Genomic DNA, 19,196 nt, shown 5'->3' with positions numbered 1-19,196 from the left:
AAAAAATCATCTATAGGTGGGTGTTGGATGCTTTGAGTCTCCTGTTTCGTTGTCCAGAAGCTGTGTGTATGAAGAGAGCCCCAATGCTGTATGTAGTTCAGAGAGGTCCGTCCCTCAGGTTTTGTTGTTGTTGTTTAATAATGTTATTGATTTCAGAGAGGAAGGGAGAGGGAGAGAAGGGTAGAAACATCAAAGATGAGAGAGACTCATTGATTCATTGATCAGCTGCCTCCTGCGCGGCCCCCACTGGGGATCGAACCCACAACCTGGGCATGTGAATCCAACCATGACCCCCAGGCCAGCCTCAGGATTGTCTTTGAAAGAGCTGGTGGACAGGCCTTCCGTGACAAGACCTGTGCCCGGTGGCACTGGTCTTTCCCCAGGACGATGGCCCCAGCAAAGTGTTGCTTCTGTCATTGGGTGATGAGCCGCAGCGGAGGGCCACGGTCCCAGGGCCACATCGTAACCCTAGTGGGGCCTGGCTGGAGCCTGCACAACGAATTGCTTGTGGTTGGCCCCGTAGCTGAGCCCACCTGTCTTCCTTTTGCTTCTTCCCCACAGAGAACTCAAGGGGAGTTGAGCTCCGTGAGTGACAACTTCGTGGAGACACGGCCCAGCTGAGGAGGGTGCTGGTTGCAGAAGACAGCGGCCATCCTGTGGGGTCCTGTGCACTCGTTTGCATTTGTAACCCCCCAAAAAGAGACAGATGCGTGGCAGCCTGGCTCCGTGCAGTAAGTATTTGTCTGCATTCTTTTATTCCTTCAGACATTGGGAGCGGATAGATGTTTTTTGACCCCAGCCAGCTGCTGTGGCGTCTCCATTCTGTTCCGGCACGCCCCACCCTTGGTGCTCCGGAAGAGAGGACTGGATTGCTTTTCTCCTGCTGTGCGGAGAGCTGTAGAGACGCTAGAACTCGGGGTTCAGCCCCCCCCCCACACACCCCTCTCATTTCGGAGACGTCGGTTTTCCCTAAAATGGAGCCAAAAGCCCGTGTCCCTCAGTGCAGAGTGTTAATGGGCCAAATGGAAGGACCCTGTTTGCCCTCCCTGCCCCCGGCAGGGAGGTGAGGCTCTCCGTTGGCTGGCTGAGGGAGGCTGGTCCTTGCCAGCATCTAGCATGGTTCTCTGCCAAGTTCTAGCTCCAAATCTCTAGGCCGGTTGGAACCTAGACTATATATAGCCTTCGCTAAGCAATTCTTATCGGACGTGTCTGCCCTCCCCTGTGGGAGAGGAGTAGTTCTACCAGAGGATCCGAACCTAGAGAGTGAGGCATCTCTCAGGGGCCTTTCGTTCTGGGAGGGGCGTGTCTGTGTGTGCGCGCGCCCGATTCAGGGCTGCCAACCTCTCTTCCCCTCATTCAGATTCGGATGGACACAAAGGTCACATGGATGAGGGTACTGATGTAGGAGGGGCTGACAGCCCTGATGGATTTGGACTTTGGACAAGGAGAGACCAGGCCCTGGCTGTGGCCCTGGATGAGACCAGCCTCTGGTATGTCTTCTGGGTTTCCTGTTTGCCTTGCCTTGACCTCCCCCTTCCTTCTGTTGGACCTCTTGTCTTCCCTGCCTTTCCCCACCCCTTCCTCCTCCTTCCCTTGATTTTCTTTAGGATACATGAGGGCAAGCTCAGCTCCGGCATCCGGGAACTGCGCCTGCTCCCTGCCCTCACCCCCCCCCCCCTCCTTGGAGTTTCCGGAAATCTGCCTTCGCCAGGCAGAGGTGTCAGCCGACCTCGGGAGAGTTGGTGGTGACTGAGGGTGTCATGCTGGGTGGTACAGGCAGAGTGGGCTGGATTCTCTGCCTTCTCCCTCTCGTAGGTGCTGGTGAGCCACCGCTGCGGTTCCGGGACCCAAAGTGCTGATGGATGTGGCGCTCCACCAGGCTGCTCCGTGGAAACCTGATGCAGCCTGGAAAATATGACTTAACCCCTTCCCGGCCGCCCGGGTAAGTCAGGTGTGGCCTGTCCCCTTCTCGTTTTTTCCCCCAACCCCTTCTCTTCCCATGGAGGCCATTTTCCTTATTCGGTGAGGAATCCTTCAGCGTCTTCATTCAGAGTCTCCCAAACGACTTTTCTCTCCTTCCCATTCTCTTCCTCCCAGCTCTTCTGTGAACGGGGTTAGTCGCCAGCAGATACCAGGGGCAGGTGGCCGGCGAAGCGACCCGGCTGCTAGGGTGTGTGGGAGATGGCTGGGAGGTTGCTGGGTGTGGCTGCCGGCAGAGCAGGTGCGTCTCCCGCGTCACTGACGGGCTACTCTCCTCAGCCCCCAGTATATCATGTAGCCTGAGCTTCTGGCTATAACCCCTCAAGGTCCTGGGAACCCGCCTGGCACTGGGGTGTCCTCTTCCCGGAGTCATCTCTGGGGATGTCCTTTCTTACTCTAGCACTTTTAGTCATGTGGCCTCAGTCTAGAGCTCAGTCTGGAGTGTAGACTGTGGCCTGGGCAGTAGATTTAGGGGCTCTTTCCCTACCTTTTTTAAAAAATATATTTTTATTGATTTCAGAGAGGAAGGGAGAGGGAGAGAGAGATAGAAACATCAATGATGAGAGAAAAATCATTGATCGGCTACCTCCTGCACGCCCCACACTGGGGATTGAGCCCACAACCTGGGCATGTGCCGTGATCGGGAATTGAACCATGACCTCCTGGTTCATAGGTTGATGCTCAACCACTGAGCCACACTGCCCGGGTTGCCTACCTTTGTGTGTGTGTGTGTGTGTGTGTGTGTGTGTGTGTGTGTGTGTCACTTTCTTCCTCTAAGCTATTATTGCCTTGGCCTTAAAAAAAAAATTCCACGCCCAGTAAGCCATGGCAGAGCATCTGTAGGCAGTGGATGTAGAAATGTTTTTCGCTGCCTCGCTTGAGGATAATAGCATCGGTGATTAAAAACGATGACGGCTGCAGAACTGGGGAGGCCTGTCGCCTTGTAGAGACAATTCAGAGAGCCGACTCCTGGCGCTGGCCTCGTCGCCGGGAAACCTCACCCCTACCAAGTAGATTCCGGCAACGCTCTGGGCCAGTAGCGCTGGTTGGAATTAGCCAGGGCAGCTTTGTCTGGTGTCTGAAGAGAAAAGGAGGGTTGCTGCGTAATTTGATGACACCCTCGCTAACACCTGGAGGCCCTGTGGGGTCCCACCTCTCCGCTCTCTTTTCCCCATCCCACTCCCTTCCCTGGGAAGGCAGGCCAGTGCTTCCACCATGTTTCATTTCTTTCATTTCTCTTCCCATCTGAGATGCATCTGTGAATCGGCTCTGAGCAGCCTGAGATCCTCCAGACCAGTGGTTCTCACCCTTGGCTGCACATTAGAATCACCTGGGAATCTTTTTAAAATCCTGATTTCTGGGCCTCAGCCTCCGGAAATTCTGTTTCTTTGTTACTCATGTTGTGGCCCCACCCCATCACAAAGAAACAGAGTTTCCGGAGGATGAGGCCCAGAAATCAGGATTTTTAAAAGATTCCCGGGTGATTCTAATGTGCAGCCAAGGTTGAGAACCACTGCTCCAGACGGAGGCACCCAGGGCTGTGGGGATGAGTCGGGTTTCTCTTCCTTCAAGGAACTTGACCAGTCTCAGCCCCTCCAGCAGCCATGGAGCAAGCGATGGCTAAGGGTGTTGGGTCTGGAACATGAATAAAGAGGAGGGATCGACTTTGGTGCCGCTGGGGAGACGAAGAGGCGCGGGCCAAGTCCCTCAAGATGTGCCGGCGAGAGTCCGGCCAGCGCTGGCTGTGGGGCTGGAGCCAGACGGAGCTGTTGGCCATGCTCAAGGGGCCTCTGCTCTCCTGTGTGCGGTGCATCCCTGGCCGGGCTCTGGGTGACCACCACTCCCACTCACAGCCCTGCCTGTCCAGATTGGGAGAGCCAGGGTGGGAAGCTAAGGGGCAGTTGCCTGTCACCTCTGGCCTTTCCAGACCCGGGTGGAGCTTCCCTGTTGATTTTCCTATGTGTGTTCCTCACCTCATTCTTTTGTCCCTGCTCACCAGCTGGGAGCACTATGTTTGCAAGTCAGGCCAGCAGAGCAGTTGACACCTCCTGGGGAGGGCAGGGGGGGCGGGGGTGGTGCGGGTAGGACAGGCATATCTGGCACTTTTTCCTTGACCTTTGGATCCTTGTGGTCTGGAAGCCAGGAGGCAGGGTGAGGCCTTTCCATCTGAGTCCAGCAGAGGTTAACTGAGCTGGTGGCACCCGAGCTGTGGTGGCGTGGCTTGGGCAGCGGGCATTGGAGGCGGGGCCCTGCCAGGGGACCTGATTGGTCAGCACCTTCTCGGTCCCATTGAATCCTGGTCTGGTCGGGGCTGTGAACGGTTTAATGCATGCCTTGGCTCTGTCCCCTGGCACCGGTGCCCCCGAGGCTGCAGCCACAGCTTCAGAGAGGATCTGTACCTTGTGCCGGTCACTTCTGTGGGCACGTTGCCTTCCTGGGAGATATGCGAGAGATACCGCCTGCCCTTTCCAACCAGCTGGCTGTGCCAGGGAGGCCCTCGCTTCGCTTTGCTCTTCTGGGACTTGCAGTGCCTGTGAGGAAAGCAGAGGCTGGGGTTGGGTTCCCGCTGGCTCCCTCCACGGGAGCTGCCTGTGGGCCGATAGAGCCGGGAACACCTGCAGGCCCCACGGCCCATGCAGAACCTGATGCAATCATGTTGAGCCTGGGCAGGGGAGGAACGGGCGGATGAGGATGGAGAACGGCACGTAGGGAGATGGCTGTGCATTGATTGCAGGTTGAAGGCCAGGAGGGCGTGGGAGGGTGTATCCCGTGTCCAGCCAGGGCTGCCTGCTGGGGCCTGGAATGGACGTGTGTGCGCTTGGAGCCCAGCTCAGGGCCCGTGCTGAGCCTGGGAGGTGTGGGATGGGCAGCAGAGCTCTTGGTCTCAGCAGGCAGTCCCGGGAAAGGGAAACTGACCTGTGTGCAGAGCCCGCCTCTGCTTATCTGATTTCAGCGTCAGAACCACCGTATAAAGCAGGTGTTACTTCCCTCTCACGGTGAAAGAAACTGTGACTGTGAAGTGACTTCACCAAGGTCACCCACTTGGTAAGTGGGGTTGCTGAGATTTCAGCGCAGGCACGTCCAAAGCCTGTGCTTTTCGTTCTCGCCCGCTGGGGCTGGTGCAGACATTTTGGGGAGCTGAGGCCCTCTGTGGGGAGGCGGCCAGGAGAACGGATGTGAACAGAGTGGAAGGCCAGGCGCCCGTTTCGGGGGGAGGCTGGGCCCAGGAAGGCCCTCTGGGATATCCGTGGACGGGCAGGACGGAGCAGGCAAATCCATCCCCTCCCCAAATCTGGATTTGGCCTCTGCCATGTGCCAGGGCCTGGACGGGGTGCTGGGGAGGCAGCATGCTGGTGTGGCGGAGGTAGAAAACGGGAATAAACAGAATGAAAAGGAACATAAAGTAGACGTTACGGAAAAGGAGGACCCCACGCATAAGGAGTGGGGGTCCAGATGTTGGTCGGGAGGGAATGTAGGGGCCCGAAGGACCTCAGCCACATGGGGAAGCCATAGTCTTCAGGCCTCCAGAGAGTTAGGATGGAGATGGATGCCAAGCCCTCTCGTTCTGTCACCTAGGAAAGGCATCCAAGGTCCCCACAGCTCAGAGGAACTGGCACGGACCTCGGAGGCCGTAGCCATCAGGCCGTGGGTCTCCCGCAGACCAGGGTGTGTCCATTGGCCGTGGCGGCCCTCGGGGCTCCGTCTCCCACCCTCAGCGGCGCCTGCCGGTGTCCCTGCCTCAGCCCGGTCACCTCGCCCCTTACCCCACAGCACGGGCACCTCGGGATACGGCTTTGCCGAGTCACCGGTAAAATATGTGCCCGGGGGAGGCAGAGCTCTGTGCCCAGCCTCTCCTGGCACAGCACGTGCTTCTGAGATGGTGGCGATAGGGAAGGGACAGGCGGAGGGGAAGGGACGAGAAGGCACCCTGTGTTACCGAGGCCTGGGTGAGCCTGATGTCTTGAGGCGGAGGCAGTGGGCGGCTGGGGACGTGGGAGGGAGATTTCCGTGGGGCCGGCTCCAGGGCCCAGGGCTTGTTTACGTGGCGCCAGCGGAACAGCGGCCGGGCCACGTGACTCAGGCCACGTGCTGCTCCTTTCCTCCTGGCCCCGGGTCACACCTGCCGCCCTCCAACCACGGACACTGCCCCCTGCTGCCAGGGGCCTGGGGTGGCACGGGGTGCGGTGGGGGCTCAGGGAACGCGGGCTTCCGTGACTTGGTGGAGACGGGTCGGCAGGCCTTGGCTCCCTTGGTGAGAGCGCGCTCGCTTTGCCTCTTTGGGACTCGCTCGCATTCTCAAGAAAATGAGGGGGTTGGCAAAGAAGCCTTTGGGAGGTTCCTGCCAACTCCGGCAGGGGCTCCCTGGATGTGGGTGGAGGTAGATCTTAGCCAGAAACTCCGGACAAGGGCAGCTGGACCCCAGCTAGGGAGAGGGGAGGGGTCTGAGGACCCGCCTCCAGCGGCATCCTGTGCTCTGATAGGCACTGATGCTGTCAATCAGGGCAGGCAGGCCGGTGGGGACAACTTTCAAAGGCCCCCTCCCCCAGCAGCAAGTGGGAAGGTGGCTGATGGGGGCCCTCCGGTGACAGAGGACGGGGACGCTGCTCCCACCAAGAGGCTGGTCTAGATGGGCCAGTGTGTGGGAGCTGCCGGGGCAAGCTGTGCCTGTGGGTTGGGGTGAGTTGAGGTGCCGTGTTCTAGAAAGATGCGCACACTGCTCTGTCTGGCCCCGAGTCTGGAGAGAACATGGGGGTGCAGGCAGGTCCTGCGTGTTCTGGCCCTTCCCCGAGACACCTGCTCGGGGTCTGTGCCCTTTGCTGTCAGGAAGTTTTCCTTTATATTTAGCCTCTTTTCTCATGAGGTTGTTTGCGCCCTTCTATTTAGAAAGAGAGAGAAGAGAAAAAAAAAACACACACACACAAAAACAAAAATATCCCAGAGCCGCCAGTTCCATTTTGGCTTTTGAGTCTTGAGTCACTAGTTCAAAGGTAGCTAAAATAACACGCGTGCGGGAGAGCCCAGGTCCAGGTCCTGCGGGCTGTTGTGCAAGACCAGCCCGAGGCCAGCAGGGCTGGGAGCCGGGCCCTGGGCAGCCTCCATCCCCCTGGTCCACTCCTTCTCCCCCGGGGCTGAGGGCTCACATCGTGCAGCCCGCTAACCAGAAGGCAGGCTTTAAAAATGGCTCCATCTCTCCAAGATACCATCTGCTTACTAGAGACTTACCTGGGCTTCAGCACTGTGAGCCCACCGCCCTCGCCCCAGGATGGGGATTTGGGCTGGGACTCTGGCAGGAGAGGAATTGATCGGCAACCGCCCTCTCTCACGCACACCATGTGATGCTCGCAGCTCTTTTCACATTTTCCAGCTCATTTGGTCCCCACGCAGCCCTGCGAGGGTAGATGGTGTTATCCCTATAGTTGAGGAAGCTCGGCCAGAGAGCCCTGCCAAGATCTCATCCCTGGTACCGGCTGAATTTGGGTCCGACCCAGGTCCCGACTCCAGTTGTCATTTCCTTGGGTTCCAGCCGTGTTCCGTCACTGGTCTCACTGGTCGGTGGGGTGGGGCGGGGCAGGGGTGGGGAGCGGGTCTCGGCAGTTGCCTTGATCTCTGTGGGCTGCAGGTCTCTTCTCAGAACACCGGGGTCTCGTGTTCTCCGATGCTCTCAGCTCCTTGGAGCTCCTGTGAGAACCGACTGGTGCTTCTCGGCTGGGAAGCAGCCATTCCCCGGCGTCTGCGAGGTCTCACGCTCCGCACCACTGACCGGGCTGCGCGGCACCTGGCGTGTGCACCCAGGCCCGTCTCCTCCAAGCGGCAATCAGAAACGAGGCCTGGTCGCGGGGCCTTGGAGCGTCTCTCTGGCAGGTGTGGGAGGCCTGCCCGGCGCCTTGCCCGGCGGGCACCTGCGCTGTGTGTGTTACCTGTCTGCTGGCGAAAGCGCAGCGCCTGCCGGGAGGATTGGCTCATGTCCAGTGGGGAGGAAGATGCCGTCCTGGAAACGGGGAACGTTGGCTTCATGGCTGACTCGAAGAGGCAGACCTCCCCCGTGGAGAGGAAGGCGGGTCAGAGAGTTCCTGGGCACCTGTGCTCCCTGAATAGTGAGCCTGACCCCCGCTCTTTCTAGGGGTGCTGAGGCAGAGCAGGGAACAGCCTGTCTTCTTGGCGGGGTGGCCCTCTGAGGGATCTTCAGTTGGACAGCCAGGGCTTGTAGGAAGGGGGCGAGGAGTGTTGTGTGTTTATTTGCTTGACCCGTAGCCCGGATGGTTCAGGCTGGATCTGCAGGTGTTCCCTGCGGAAGGCTTAGGGTTGGACGGGGCCGCAGGCCTGTGTTTGCTCAGGTCGGTCCCTCTGTGCCCCCCGAATCCAGCCTCAGCTTGTGGAGGAGCCCTGTGATGGGGAACCCACAGCGGATAGCTTTGGTGGACGAAGCCTTCTGTAAGGTCACCTGCAGTGGAGGGAGGTTTGTCCTCTTGATCCCAGCTTTTTCCTGATCACATGGAGGACGGGAGGATGGCTGAGCCTGCACAGGGAGGGTGACAGGCTAGACTCCAGGGAGAACTGGCATCCCCTTTGCTGAGGGCTCCCTAACAATGCCGAGTCCTCTTTCTCTGGGGGGCAGCGGGGCGGGGGGCGGGGCGGAGGACTGATGTTCTCCCAGCCCCAGGCCCGTGGACTCTGAGGCTGCCTGGAACAGCATGAGGTGTGGGTCCCAGGGGCTAGAACGCACTCGGACTGCACGGTCCATGTTTCCTTCCTGCCTTTGAGGCAAGCCTAGGCTGGGGGCCGGGGGAGCTCTCGCCTGGTTCCCCGTGGCAGAGACAACTTCTGGAACTGACCCTGCAGGACTGATACGATTTGCAAGTAAAAAAAAGGGCAAAGACATGGTGCCCTCCATCCCTATCAGGAAAGAACCCTGAGCTGCTCTAAGCCTGTCTTTGTACCGCCCGCCCTGAGCTCCCCACAGCCCTAGGGACCTTCGCTGGGCACTGGAGATGTGGGGGGTAGGAGGAGGTGGGACAGGAGGCAGGACCGGGCCTGGTTTCCTGGGAAGAAGGCAGGAGGTAGAAGAGGACTATCTCAGGCAGATGCACAGCTCGGGGGGCACTGGCAGTACCTGCTCTGCTGGAGGCACAGGTGTGTGTGCACATGGGCATACTATTTAGAGGAAACCCAACGCCGGAAATAAGCCCGTTAATGGCTGCATGAGGGCTGTATTAAATATGGAGAGCCGGGTAGCCTTTCTTGTTATGACTCCCGCAGCTTTAGCTTCGAACGGCCTGACAGGTGGGGGCCATTTCAGTGGGCCCTCCTTCCTGTAAGATCACGCTGGTTTTGGGCTGCCTGTTTCTCTTCTTTCTTTGCTGTCTTCACTCTCACCCGTTCCTTCAGCGAGTGAACATTTGCCCATGCTCTTGGGTGGGTGTGGGTGTGGTGCTTTCCGTGTCTCTGGCATCCTTGAACGTATCACTTTTATTTCGGATGCGAACAAGCCACACGCTCACTGCAGAGATGAGCCATCTCTGAGCGGGGCAGGAGCCTGTAGGCAGACCCTCCCCGCCCCTCCTAGTCCCCAGACCCCTAAGGAGGTGAGCATCGGGGGTCTTTGCTGGGACCAGCTCAAGCCATGGCAGGGCAGGCCACCTCTTTTTTTTTTTTTTTTTTTTTTACAGACAGGAAGGGAGAGGGATAGAGAGTGAGAAACATTGATGAGAGAGAAACATCGATCAGCTGCCTCCTGCACACCTCCCACTGGGGATGCGCCTGCAACCCAGGTACATGCCCTTGACTGGAATCAAACCTGGGACCCTTCAGTCCGCAGGCTGATGCTCTATCCACTGAGCCAAACCGGTTAGGGCCAGGCCACCTCTTTGGGGTGGGGGTTGCTCACGCGTGAATCCCCCAGACACTAGCTGGTTCTTCTTTTCAGCGTGGCCCCAGAGTAAGAGCCTTGGATTTTCGGAGACCACCTGTCTCCCAGCTTGGGGAGGAGGGGACAGGCCAAGAGGCGGGGAACACAGGCTCCTGGCCCCTGGCCTCTCGCGACAGGTGGACTGGGTTCAAAAAGGAGCTCATTTCACCTCTTGGCCCTAATGGAAGTTATTTGTATTTTTTTCTCCCTCTCTCTTTTCCCTCCTCTCTCTCCTTCAACCACCCCCCCGCCACCCCAGCCTCCAAAAGAATTTAATCTGCTGGACAACAAACAATACTGTTATAAAACTTTGAAAACAAGAGGGCGAGGCCTCCCTGACAAGGAGAAGGGCATGCCGGGTAACAGCGAGGGAGCCTGCCAGGCCACGGTGGAGCCGGGCAGGAGCCCAGTTGGCTGCGTACCTGGGTGCCTGCCCCCGTCTAGCCCACCAGCCGTGCCATCGCCGGTCCAGAGGGGAAGGAACTGAAAGGAAACGGGGGGCAGAGACGCGCTTGAAAAGGGGAAGTTGTATGTGTTCCCCGTTCTCTGATCTGATGGGAATGCACTAGACTGTGAAACTTCCTCCTCCCCACCTCCCTCCCTCCCTCCCTCCCTCCCCTCCCTCCCCCCCTCCCTCTCCTCCTGCCTCCTCCCACCACTCACTGTTCCAGGTTCTGAGACTGGCAAACAGAGGCCCTGAGAGCAGAATGAGGCTGGCCCAGCAATGTAGGCACAGCCACCAGCCCCACCAGCGTCAGGGGAAGCAGGAGCAGAAGGTGCTCGGGTTGGCTTTGGACTCTGGACCTACCCCCCCCCCCCCCTGTCTGCCCAGCCTCCCTCCCTCCCTCCCGCTAGGGAAGTGGAACCATGTCCCAGGGTGTGCCCCGTCCATGTGCTCAGCCAGGTGTGTGCCCAGGTACCGGGTAGAACGGCCACTCGGAGGTTAGTGGATATGCCCGGGCTTCCAGGAGGTGCTCCGGGAGGTGCGTGGCCTGGGGAGAAGCTCTGCTCTCCCTCCGAGAGCAGCGGGGCCTGGGCACGCGGAGGGAGGGCCTCTCCCAGCAGCAGGCCTGCGGGGCTGCGAGTGGGGCGCCCACAGACTCCGTGTCTGCTGCTGCCTCTGCCTGGGGAGGTGGGAGGCTGGGCCTGGCCTCTCTCCCTGGACCTCCCGAGTTAGGTCTCACCTGCGGTGTCCCCTCTGAGTCCACCTGGACGGAGTCAAGGACAGAAGTTGGTGGTTTTCCTCTGGCTCCACATTGGCCTGGACCCGGCCACTGGGTGGTGGGCATTGTGTTTGTGTGACAGGCCGTGGGCACGCTCCCTTTTCCTCCCGTGGGAAGCTCCGGCTCAAGGCTGTGCCCATCCTCCAAGGTCCTGGGCTGAGCCGTTCCCACTCCATCCCGCCTCCTTCCCTTGGCTCCCCACTGCCTCCTGCTGCCTCCCACGCCCACTGTACCCAGGGGCTGGGGAGCCATGGGACCTCCTCCCCTCCTGCCTGCCCGAGGGTCCCCTGCCCTGAACTGAGTGGGTTTCCAGCCCCAGGTTCTTGCTGGCGGAGTCAGGAAGGGACAGAGAGCATCACCTGGGAGCATAGGATTCCATACCCCGGGCCCGGGGAGGCCAGAATTGCCGACGCTGGGCCCCCACAAGTGAGGAGGCTGTGGCTTCTTGCCCTGAGGTCTCCGGGGGCATTTAGGGGCTCTGCGTGGGGATCTGGGGCCTGGGAAGTGTGGTGGTCCCTGGCTGCTGAGCCCCCTTTTGGGGGACAAACAGCCCCGAACAGAGAGCCATCTCCATGGTCCCCTCCACGCCAGGCCTCCGGACCCCTGCCCTTCCTTTCACTACCCTTTCCTCTGATTCATTAACCACAGCGAGTTGGCACAGGCCGCACCCTGACAGCTCAAGACAAAGTGTCCAGGACACTGGGCCTGGGCGAGAGCAGGGAGTGACAGGAAGCGGGGCCGGGCCCCTGGGTCCGTACAGACAATGGACTGGGGCTGTCTGGAGGGCAGAACGTTCCGCTTTTTCCGAAGGGCCTTCCCCGGGCCCCTCTCTCAGCACGATGACCCGGCCCGGCCACCGGGAGCCCTGAAACCAGCATTCCCAGGGGCAGGAAGAAGCCTGATCGGGCTCTGCTTCCGGCACCCCTCCCCCGCCCGGGCTGGAACTTGCGTCAGTCAGTCACGTAAGTGGCTGTGACTCAGCACCCAGCCCTGCGGGGAGGGAGAGCTGCTGCCTCCACGGAGCCTCAGCCTCGGGGCTCTGGCTGTGAGCGCGGCCTGGCTGCGCAGAGCACATCAGCTGCACTGGTTCCTGGGGCGGATATGTGGGTCCCCCGGGCTTGGTCTCATCCACCAGCGTGCCTCTCCTGCCCACTCTTCTCCGGGCTATCTCCTGGGCACCTGGCTGGGCCTGCGATCGGTGGGTCGTTAGGGCTTTGAAAGACACAGCGTCCTTTAGAGAATGGAGCGGGAGCTCTCTCTGCCGTCTCCAGACGGTTCTGTCACCGACAGCCAGGCACTGAAGTTAACCCTCGATGTGTTCGTGGGGCTGGCACTGTTGCTGTTGCTGCTGGACGTGTCTGGCTGGCATGCCTTCAGACACCACGTGGCCGCCCCGGGCACGCGGCTCCTGGCGCTGCGGCCGCTTCTCTGTCTTGTTTCCTGCAGGGTCCGGCGCCGGACGTGCGGTGACCAGTCTGCACCAGCCTCCGCCGAGGAACACTCCGGGGCCGTGCCAGGGAGGCGCTCAGAGTCGCGAGCAGGAAGTAAAGGCCTGGGTTCTCATTCACTGTGTGGTGACCTATCCTCCGAGCTCAGGTCCCTGCCCAGGCCGGGGAGGGTCCCGGGCATTGGGGGGTGGCGGGTGGGGGGTAGACAAACCTGCAAACAGAATGTGGGCACAGAAATGCACTGGGGCTGCGCTTGGCTCCCAGAGCCCCGTTTCTGTACGGGGGCACCTCCCAGGGTGACAAACCCCCTCCTTGGGGTGGGCACTTCCCCTCCCAGGCTGCCCACCCAGCCCTTCTCCACTGGCCCCCGGTGTGTATGGGGCCCTTAGGCCAATGGGAGGATCCTGCCCCCTGCAGGCGATGGCAGAGCTCTCCTGGGCTGCACAGACCTAGGTGCCAGGGAGAGCAGGCCCTGCAGCCCTCAGCAGCCTCCCCAGACCCCACCAGGGAGCCCAGCAGCTGGTTGCAGGTGCGTCGGTGCTCAGGCTCAGCAGCTGAGAGAGAAGCCTGGTTCTGAGAGAGAAGCCTGGTTCTGGCGGGAAAGCTGGCACCTCCGCAGACGGTTTCATCCCATAGGATGGGAAGGGCGGACCGTTTGGTGCTGAGATGACCTCCTCTCCCCTCTTCTTCTTGAAGAGAGTTCCCTGTGATGCTTCGCTAATGATTTTGTATCTCTTCTTCCAGAGGACTCGGAGTATTTTAGAACCGGGAGGCTGGGAGCCCACACCCTGGCTGGTGCCCCCTAGTTCCCTGTGACAGCGACAGGGCCCTGGGCTGGCCAGCCGGCCTCTGAACTCCTGGCTGGTGTTCCCTGGGCAGCGGGAGAGGCATGAATTAATCACCCAGATGATCAAATGACGAGTGTGCTCTAAGGAACAGAACTAGACGCTGAGCTGGTGACTTCGCCGGAAGCTGGGCTGAGGGGGTGGGGGCGAGGGGGTAGTTTTCCTGAGGGGGGAAACCTGAAGGGGGACCCCTTCATTGCTGGGATGGGGGGGGGGTATTGCCAGGTAGTAGCAGTGGGAGAGTGGATGGAGAAGGTCCCAGAAAGAGGAGCGGCATATGCAGAGGCGGGGTGCTGCCCGGATCCGTGCAGGGTGTCGGTGTGACGGCATCAAGGGGAAGGTGGTAAGGATACTGGCGTTGGAAGTTGCTAAGGAAGGAGCGCTTGGCCGGAGAAAAGCGGAGAATGACCCAGTGTAGATCTCTTCGTGGTACACGATTCAGACCCCATGGTAATGGCTGCCATTTAGCACTGGCTCCTGACCTCCCACCCCAGCAGGAACCTGGTTAACAGGCCCCGCTGCTGGCTGGAGGGTCCTCACTCGGCACAGCCTGCCCAGCTGAGGCCTGGCAGAGCCCCGGCTGCAGAGCCTGGTGCTGGGCTGCCCAGCGTAGGGGGAGGCTCCTCTCCAGGGGTGCCCACTCCCCACAACCCAATCCCGCAGGCCGGCTGTGAGCCACTGCAAAGCGCCAGAGGTGCAGAGCATAGGACCCGCTGCCCAGCCACGGCCCCTGGCGGGACCAGGCATGCCCCTTCCCAACGACTATGGTGAGGATTAAAGAGTGCAATCGGCGTTCAGACGCTACCGCCGCCTCTTCCCCAGAGCAGGACGTAGCATTACCTCCAGGAGCCATAGAAAACAGAAGCCTGTAGCTAGAGGCCTAAAGGGTGGTAAGGAACCTGAAAGATACAGACACTCCTGCCTCCTCTTCCTCACGGTCATGGCCTCAGAGGAAATAGAGACGTGTTTTCTGAGCTTCAAACAACCCGAGGAGACGGGGCTCGCTAGGAGATGGGAAACCTAACTTAAACACACTTTGAAAAATCCTATTTTCAGGCAGGTGTCCAAAGCAACACGAAACAAAACTCGGTGCTTGCGTTAGAGGGTCATCTACTTGCTACAGTTTTCGGACGCTGGTGTTCTTGGGTCGCACCAGAGGTTAAGTAAGACGGTGGGGTGGTGACACCTACGTGTGGCACGGTGGGCCCGCGTCCTTCCTGAATAGGGCACAAGGAGGGGGTGCCCCGGCCCAGGTGGCAGTCACCTTTGTGTGGTGCTAGCGCCTCCCAGGCAGAGCACGCGAGATCATGCCAGAAAACATCCCGTGTCCTGTGTAGATCTGACGTGGGGCGACCCCGACGTAGAAATGCATGGTGACAGCAGCCACGGCTGCTCGAGCTCAGCACGTGCACGCTGATTTGGAGGGACTAGTGGGGTTAGACAGGTTAGCGGAGAGTTGATGGATTTGTGCCACGGCGCCGGCGTGAAGCGTCAGCCGTGACTTTCACGCCCGAGCTTCCTTGTGGACCCTCCTGTCTGCCTTCCCAACGGCTCTGGTGACGCCACGCCTGGAACCGCAAGATGTCCTCTCCGGGCCAGAGGCCGGGCCCTCCGATCGCACCTCCCTCTTTTCTCCAGCGAGACCCTCTTCTTCTGGAAGCTGGTTTCACATGGTGGCTTAGATTTTTCCATCTTTGTATCTAGCACCATTTGAAATCAGTGTTTTAGGAGTAAGAATTGCAGCACAGCCGAGGGCCGGCGACGGGAGCTGCGGCTCTGGGGACGGGCTCCTCCGAGGGCCGCCTGAGCCGGGTCAAGACAGAAGCAACTGGAAAAAGCAAAGCACCCCCCGGAGTCTGTTGGGTTTGGGGTAACAGTGTGTGTGTCAGGGGGTTTGAGCAGGGGCCGGGTCGGGATACCGCCGACAGGTAGCCACAGCCACCTGCTGGCAGGGCCTCTGAGCGCGGTGAGGGGCACTGCTGGGCGGGTGCTTGCTTGTCGGGGGAGGGGAGAGGGCTGTGCACCTGGAGGACAGATTCGTCGGTCAGCGCTGTCCGCCTGCTCCCGGGCCCTGGGACACTCCGCTGCGTTGGCAGCGCGGCAGACGCAGACCTGCCACCTGCACGGCAGAGGGCAGGACCCCGGACCGCCACTGGAGCCATCTCTTACACAGGCTGACCGATTTCTCCTGGTGTTCAGAGTCTGTTTTTGTCTAGCACCATTTGAAATCGGTTATGATGTAGGGGGAAAAGCAGCAGCCTCCAAGCCTCGTGCCAAGTCTGCTCAGCCACGGCCTGTGCTTGCCTGGAAGATGGATGGGCAGGGGGCAGGGGGCAGGGGAGGGCGGGCATGCTGTTTCCTACTAACGTCTGTGCCTGCATTTGTGATACTGTACTGCAGAGGCAGGAGATGATGTGATGGATTTTTAAAAACAGATCGCTAACTTCTCTGAGGCCCTCGGTTGCCTCTTGCTGGAATGTAGTCCTGCTGTAAGTCCTACAGATTGGTTGCTTGTTGACTGACCTTTCTGTTAAGAAATAAACTGTCCGTGCATCTGAACGTAATAAATATTTTACTGTCTTCGATGTATCATGTCCTTGTTTTTCATTGTTATTTCCCACTCAGAGTTCTGGGATGATGAGAAGCTGGGGGCCTGAAAAGTTAATTTCCTATGCAGATCTTACCTGCCTTATGAAGCATTCTCGTGGGTTGCAGCAGACACACAGTGAAAACGAAGCCCAGCCCTGGCCGGTTTGGCTCAGTGGATAGAACGTCGACCTGTGGACGGAAAGGTCGCAGGTTCAATTCCGGTCAAGGGCACATGCCCGGGCTGCGGGCTTGATCCCCAGTAGGGGGCGTGCAGGAGGCAGCTGATCAATGATTCTCTCTCATCATTGATGATTCTATCTCACTTTCCCTTTCCCTTCCTCTCTGAGGTCAATAAAAAAAATAAAATTTTTTTTAAAAGCCTGTTAAGCCAAAATGGAATTCTGGGAGCCAGGAAACAAGATGAGAGAGGATGACAGAAATGTGGGTCACCTGGGGCTAGGGAAGCTACACCTGATGGGGAAACCCACCTGGGCCCCGGGGCCCGCCCTGATCCCGGCAGGCAGCGCTCCTGCACGTGGCCGTAAAGGAGCCGCCTGCTGAGTTCCAGTGTGAATGTGAGCCAAGCAGGAGAGCTCCGCTTGGTGCTCAGTTTCTCGCAAGGACAGGGCGCCGAGCTCCGGAGAGGGGCTCAGACGTTAGCCAGAGCGGACAGTACAGGGGCCAAGGCCTGTGGGGTCTTCAGGGTGCAGGGCCGTGGGCCCTTGCTGGAGCTTTTGGCACGGAACTGTGAAGGGCCTGCGGTGGTTTCACTTCGACCCCGTGGTTCTCGGTGAGTGGTGGCAACTCAGCCACCCCGGCAGCTTCTCCTCCCAGCTGGCCCTGCCGGCCGGGTGAGGGGGTGAAGCGCCTGCTGGGAAAACTCCCCGATGGATGCGATTCCCGCGGGACCGCAGCTCCAGGCCCGTGCACGCTGCTGATGGAAGATTCCATGTTCTGATCCCCAGGATGCGGTGGGGGGAATAGGTAAGACCCTCAGTTGTTTTGTTCACTTCTCTGGGAGGTAGCTGCTGAGCGCGTTGGGTCAGTTGTAACTAATTGAACAACGTTTGCTCCATGCACTGTGTCCCAAGCTCCAACCTAGGTATGGGGGGACAAAAAATCCCAAAAAACCAACAATAAAGACATGGATTCTGCCGACAGGTTGCTCTCATTCTGGTCGCCAGATGACTGAGTACCAGAAGTTAAAATTAGCAGGATGCTGCTTTGGGGCACATCTCGGATCTGATTTTCAAGGCCGTGCACTTGAAAACGCTTCGTTGGCTGGGAGTCCCGCTTAGCTAAGATGTACCACCTGGTTGGCTGTAGGTGTGTAAGTGGGAAGGCGTATTGGATGGAAGGCTCACTCGGGCCCCGTGCCGGCTGTACTGGCAATAGCTCCCACCTGTGGAAATAAAGGCTGAGGCGTTCTTCATAAGCCCGAGACAGCAGAGCTGAACACAATTGAGGTGAAATAATGTGTTAAGTCTCGAACCTGGTAATTCTTCACATGAGGCGTTGGCCCAGGCCTCACTGAGAAGCCGGCATATAGTTCAGCGGGGCAGGCGGGGTGGCGGGAGAGAGACTAGTGTGTCCATATATTGGGGAGCTTAAGAGTTTTCCTTGAACACAAGGAAAGTTGTATTTTGGGTTTATTCTCATGAGACAGCTCCTCCCCACCTTCTGATCAGATTCACCCAAGGAGCCTTTAGAGCAGTGGTTCTCAACCTTCCTAATGCCGCGACCCTTTCATACAGTTCCTCATGTTGTGGTGACCCCCAACCGTAAAATTATTTTCGTTGCTACTTCATAACTGTAATTTTGCTACTGCTACGAATCATAATGTAAATATCTGATATGCAGGATCTATTTTCATTGTTACAAATTGAACATAAAGCATAGTGATTAATCACAAAAACGATATGTAATTATATATGTGTTTTCCGATGATCTTAGGCGACCCCTGTGAAAGGGTCGTTCGACCCCCAAAGGGGTCACAACTCACAGGTTGAGAACCGCGGCTTTAGAGTGATGCTTAGCCGCCACCCTTACAGGTTCTGCCTTCGCTCTTCCAGCAGTGGGACCTGGGCATTGCTTTTTGCTGTTTGTTTCAAACTCATCCCAGGTGATGCTATGCGTAGCCAGGGTTGACAACCACCTGTCTGTGGCTTGGCTTCTACAAGGCTTTGCTCCTCAGCGTGTTCTGAGGACCCATAGCATTGGGGGCTCATTTCCTGTGGCCGCGGTAACAAATCACAGCAGATTGGGCGTCGCAGTGTCTTCGGGCCTCTAGAAAAAATACTGCAGACTGGGTAACTGGTAAATAACAGAAATGCGTTCCTCACAGTTCTGGAGGCCGGGAGGCCCAAGATGGAGGCCCTGGCAGTGTCGGCATCCAGTGAGAGCCAGCTTTGTGGTTCATGGGCAGGGCCTTCTAGCTGTACATTCACATGGCAGAGGGCTGAGGGACTTTCTTGGGATTCTTTATAGGGACACGAATCCCATTCATGAAGCCTGAGCCCCCATGACCTAGTAACTTCCCAGTGGCCCCTAATGCCATCCCGTTGGAGGTTAGGATTTAACACAGGAATGTTGGAGGAACACAAACATTCACACAGTGTCTCAAGACAACACACATTTATTCTTCTTGTTCTGGAGGTCATAAGTCTGAAATCAGTTTCACTCGGTGGAAAGCAAGGTATTGGTAGGGACTGGGAGAGAATCGGTTCCTTGCCTTTTCCAGCTTCTGGAGCTGCATTCTTTGTTTTTTGGCTCCTGCCTCCATCCTCCATCCAGCAGCATTGTGCTTGAGTGGTCACATCGCCTTGTGCTGTTGTCACATCTCCCCCTGCCTTCCTCTTAGAAGAGTGCGTTTAGGGCCCCACCTGGATAAGCCAGGGTAACCGCCCCATCCCAGGTCTCATCAGAGAAAACCCTTTCCCATGCAGGTAACATCACAGGTCCCAGGGATAGCGTGGCCTCAACCCGATATCTGTGAGGCCATCATTCAAACTGCCACAAACAGCAGACCTGCTGAATCGGAATCTGCATTTTACCAAGATCACCTTGTGATTCACCCGCACATAAAATGTGAGCAGCAGGGCTCTGTGGGACCTTATCCAAAGAGCCTCTCATAATGGAGTCCCGTGTCAATGGCAACTTGAAGGAGTGTTTTCCTAGGAGCCTTTTCATTGGCGGTAGGTGGTCA

At 58.4% G+C, this 19,196-nt stretch overlaps 2 protein-coding genes across 2 annotated transcripts in view; both read right to left on the bottom strand.

Annotated features, from left to right (window-relative positions):
• Positions 1 to 19,196, bottom strand: part of CD46 (CD46 molecule) — a 145,659-nt gene that overhangs the window by 67,747 nt on the left and 58,716 nt on the right. The window lies entirely within an intron of this gene.
• LOC132221046 (uncharacterized) lies at positions 1,504 to 7,995 on the bottom strand. Its single transcript, XM_059674975.1, has 4 exons — positions 7,899 to 7,995; positions 7,204 to 7,328; positions 4,096 to 4,511; positions 1,504 to 1,895 (listed from the first exon to the last, which is right to left on the bottom strand). The coding sequence occupies exons 1-4, from the start codon at positions 7,993 to 7,995 to the stop codon at positions 1,721 to 1,723; spliced, it is 813 nt and encodes a 270-aa protein (XP_059530958.1). The 3' UTR covers positions 1,504 to 1,720.

This window comes from Myotis daubentonii, chromosome 18 (assembly GCF_963259705.1).
Source record: "Myotis daubentonii chromosome 18, mMyoDau2.1, whole genome shotgun sequence".
Classification (NCBI taxonomy): domain Eukaryota; kingdom Metazoa; phylum Chordata; class Mammalia; order Chiroptera; family Vespertilionidae; genus Myotis; species Myotis daubentonii.
This window is presented reverse-complemented; position numbering and strand designations above follow the sequence as displayed.

Bases quoted from the DNA above. Each gene is read 5' to 3' on its own strand.
- LOC132221046 (XM_059674975.1), bottom strand. From the start codon at position 7,995: ATGAAGCCAACGTTCCCCGTTTCCAGGACGGCATCTTCCTCCCCACTG. The intron at 7,329-7,898 runs GTAACACACACA...AAATGTGAAAAG, and splicing joins GCGCTTTCGCCAGCAGACAG to AGCTGCGAGCATCACATGGT. The intron at 4,512-7,203 runs GTAAGTCTCTAG...CTTTCCTCACAG, and splicing joins CTCACAGTGCTGAAGCCCAG to GCACTGCAAGTCCCAGAAGA.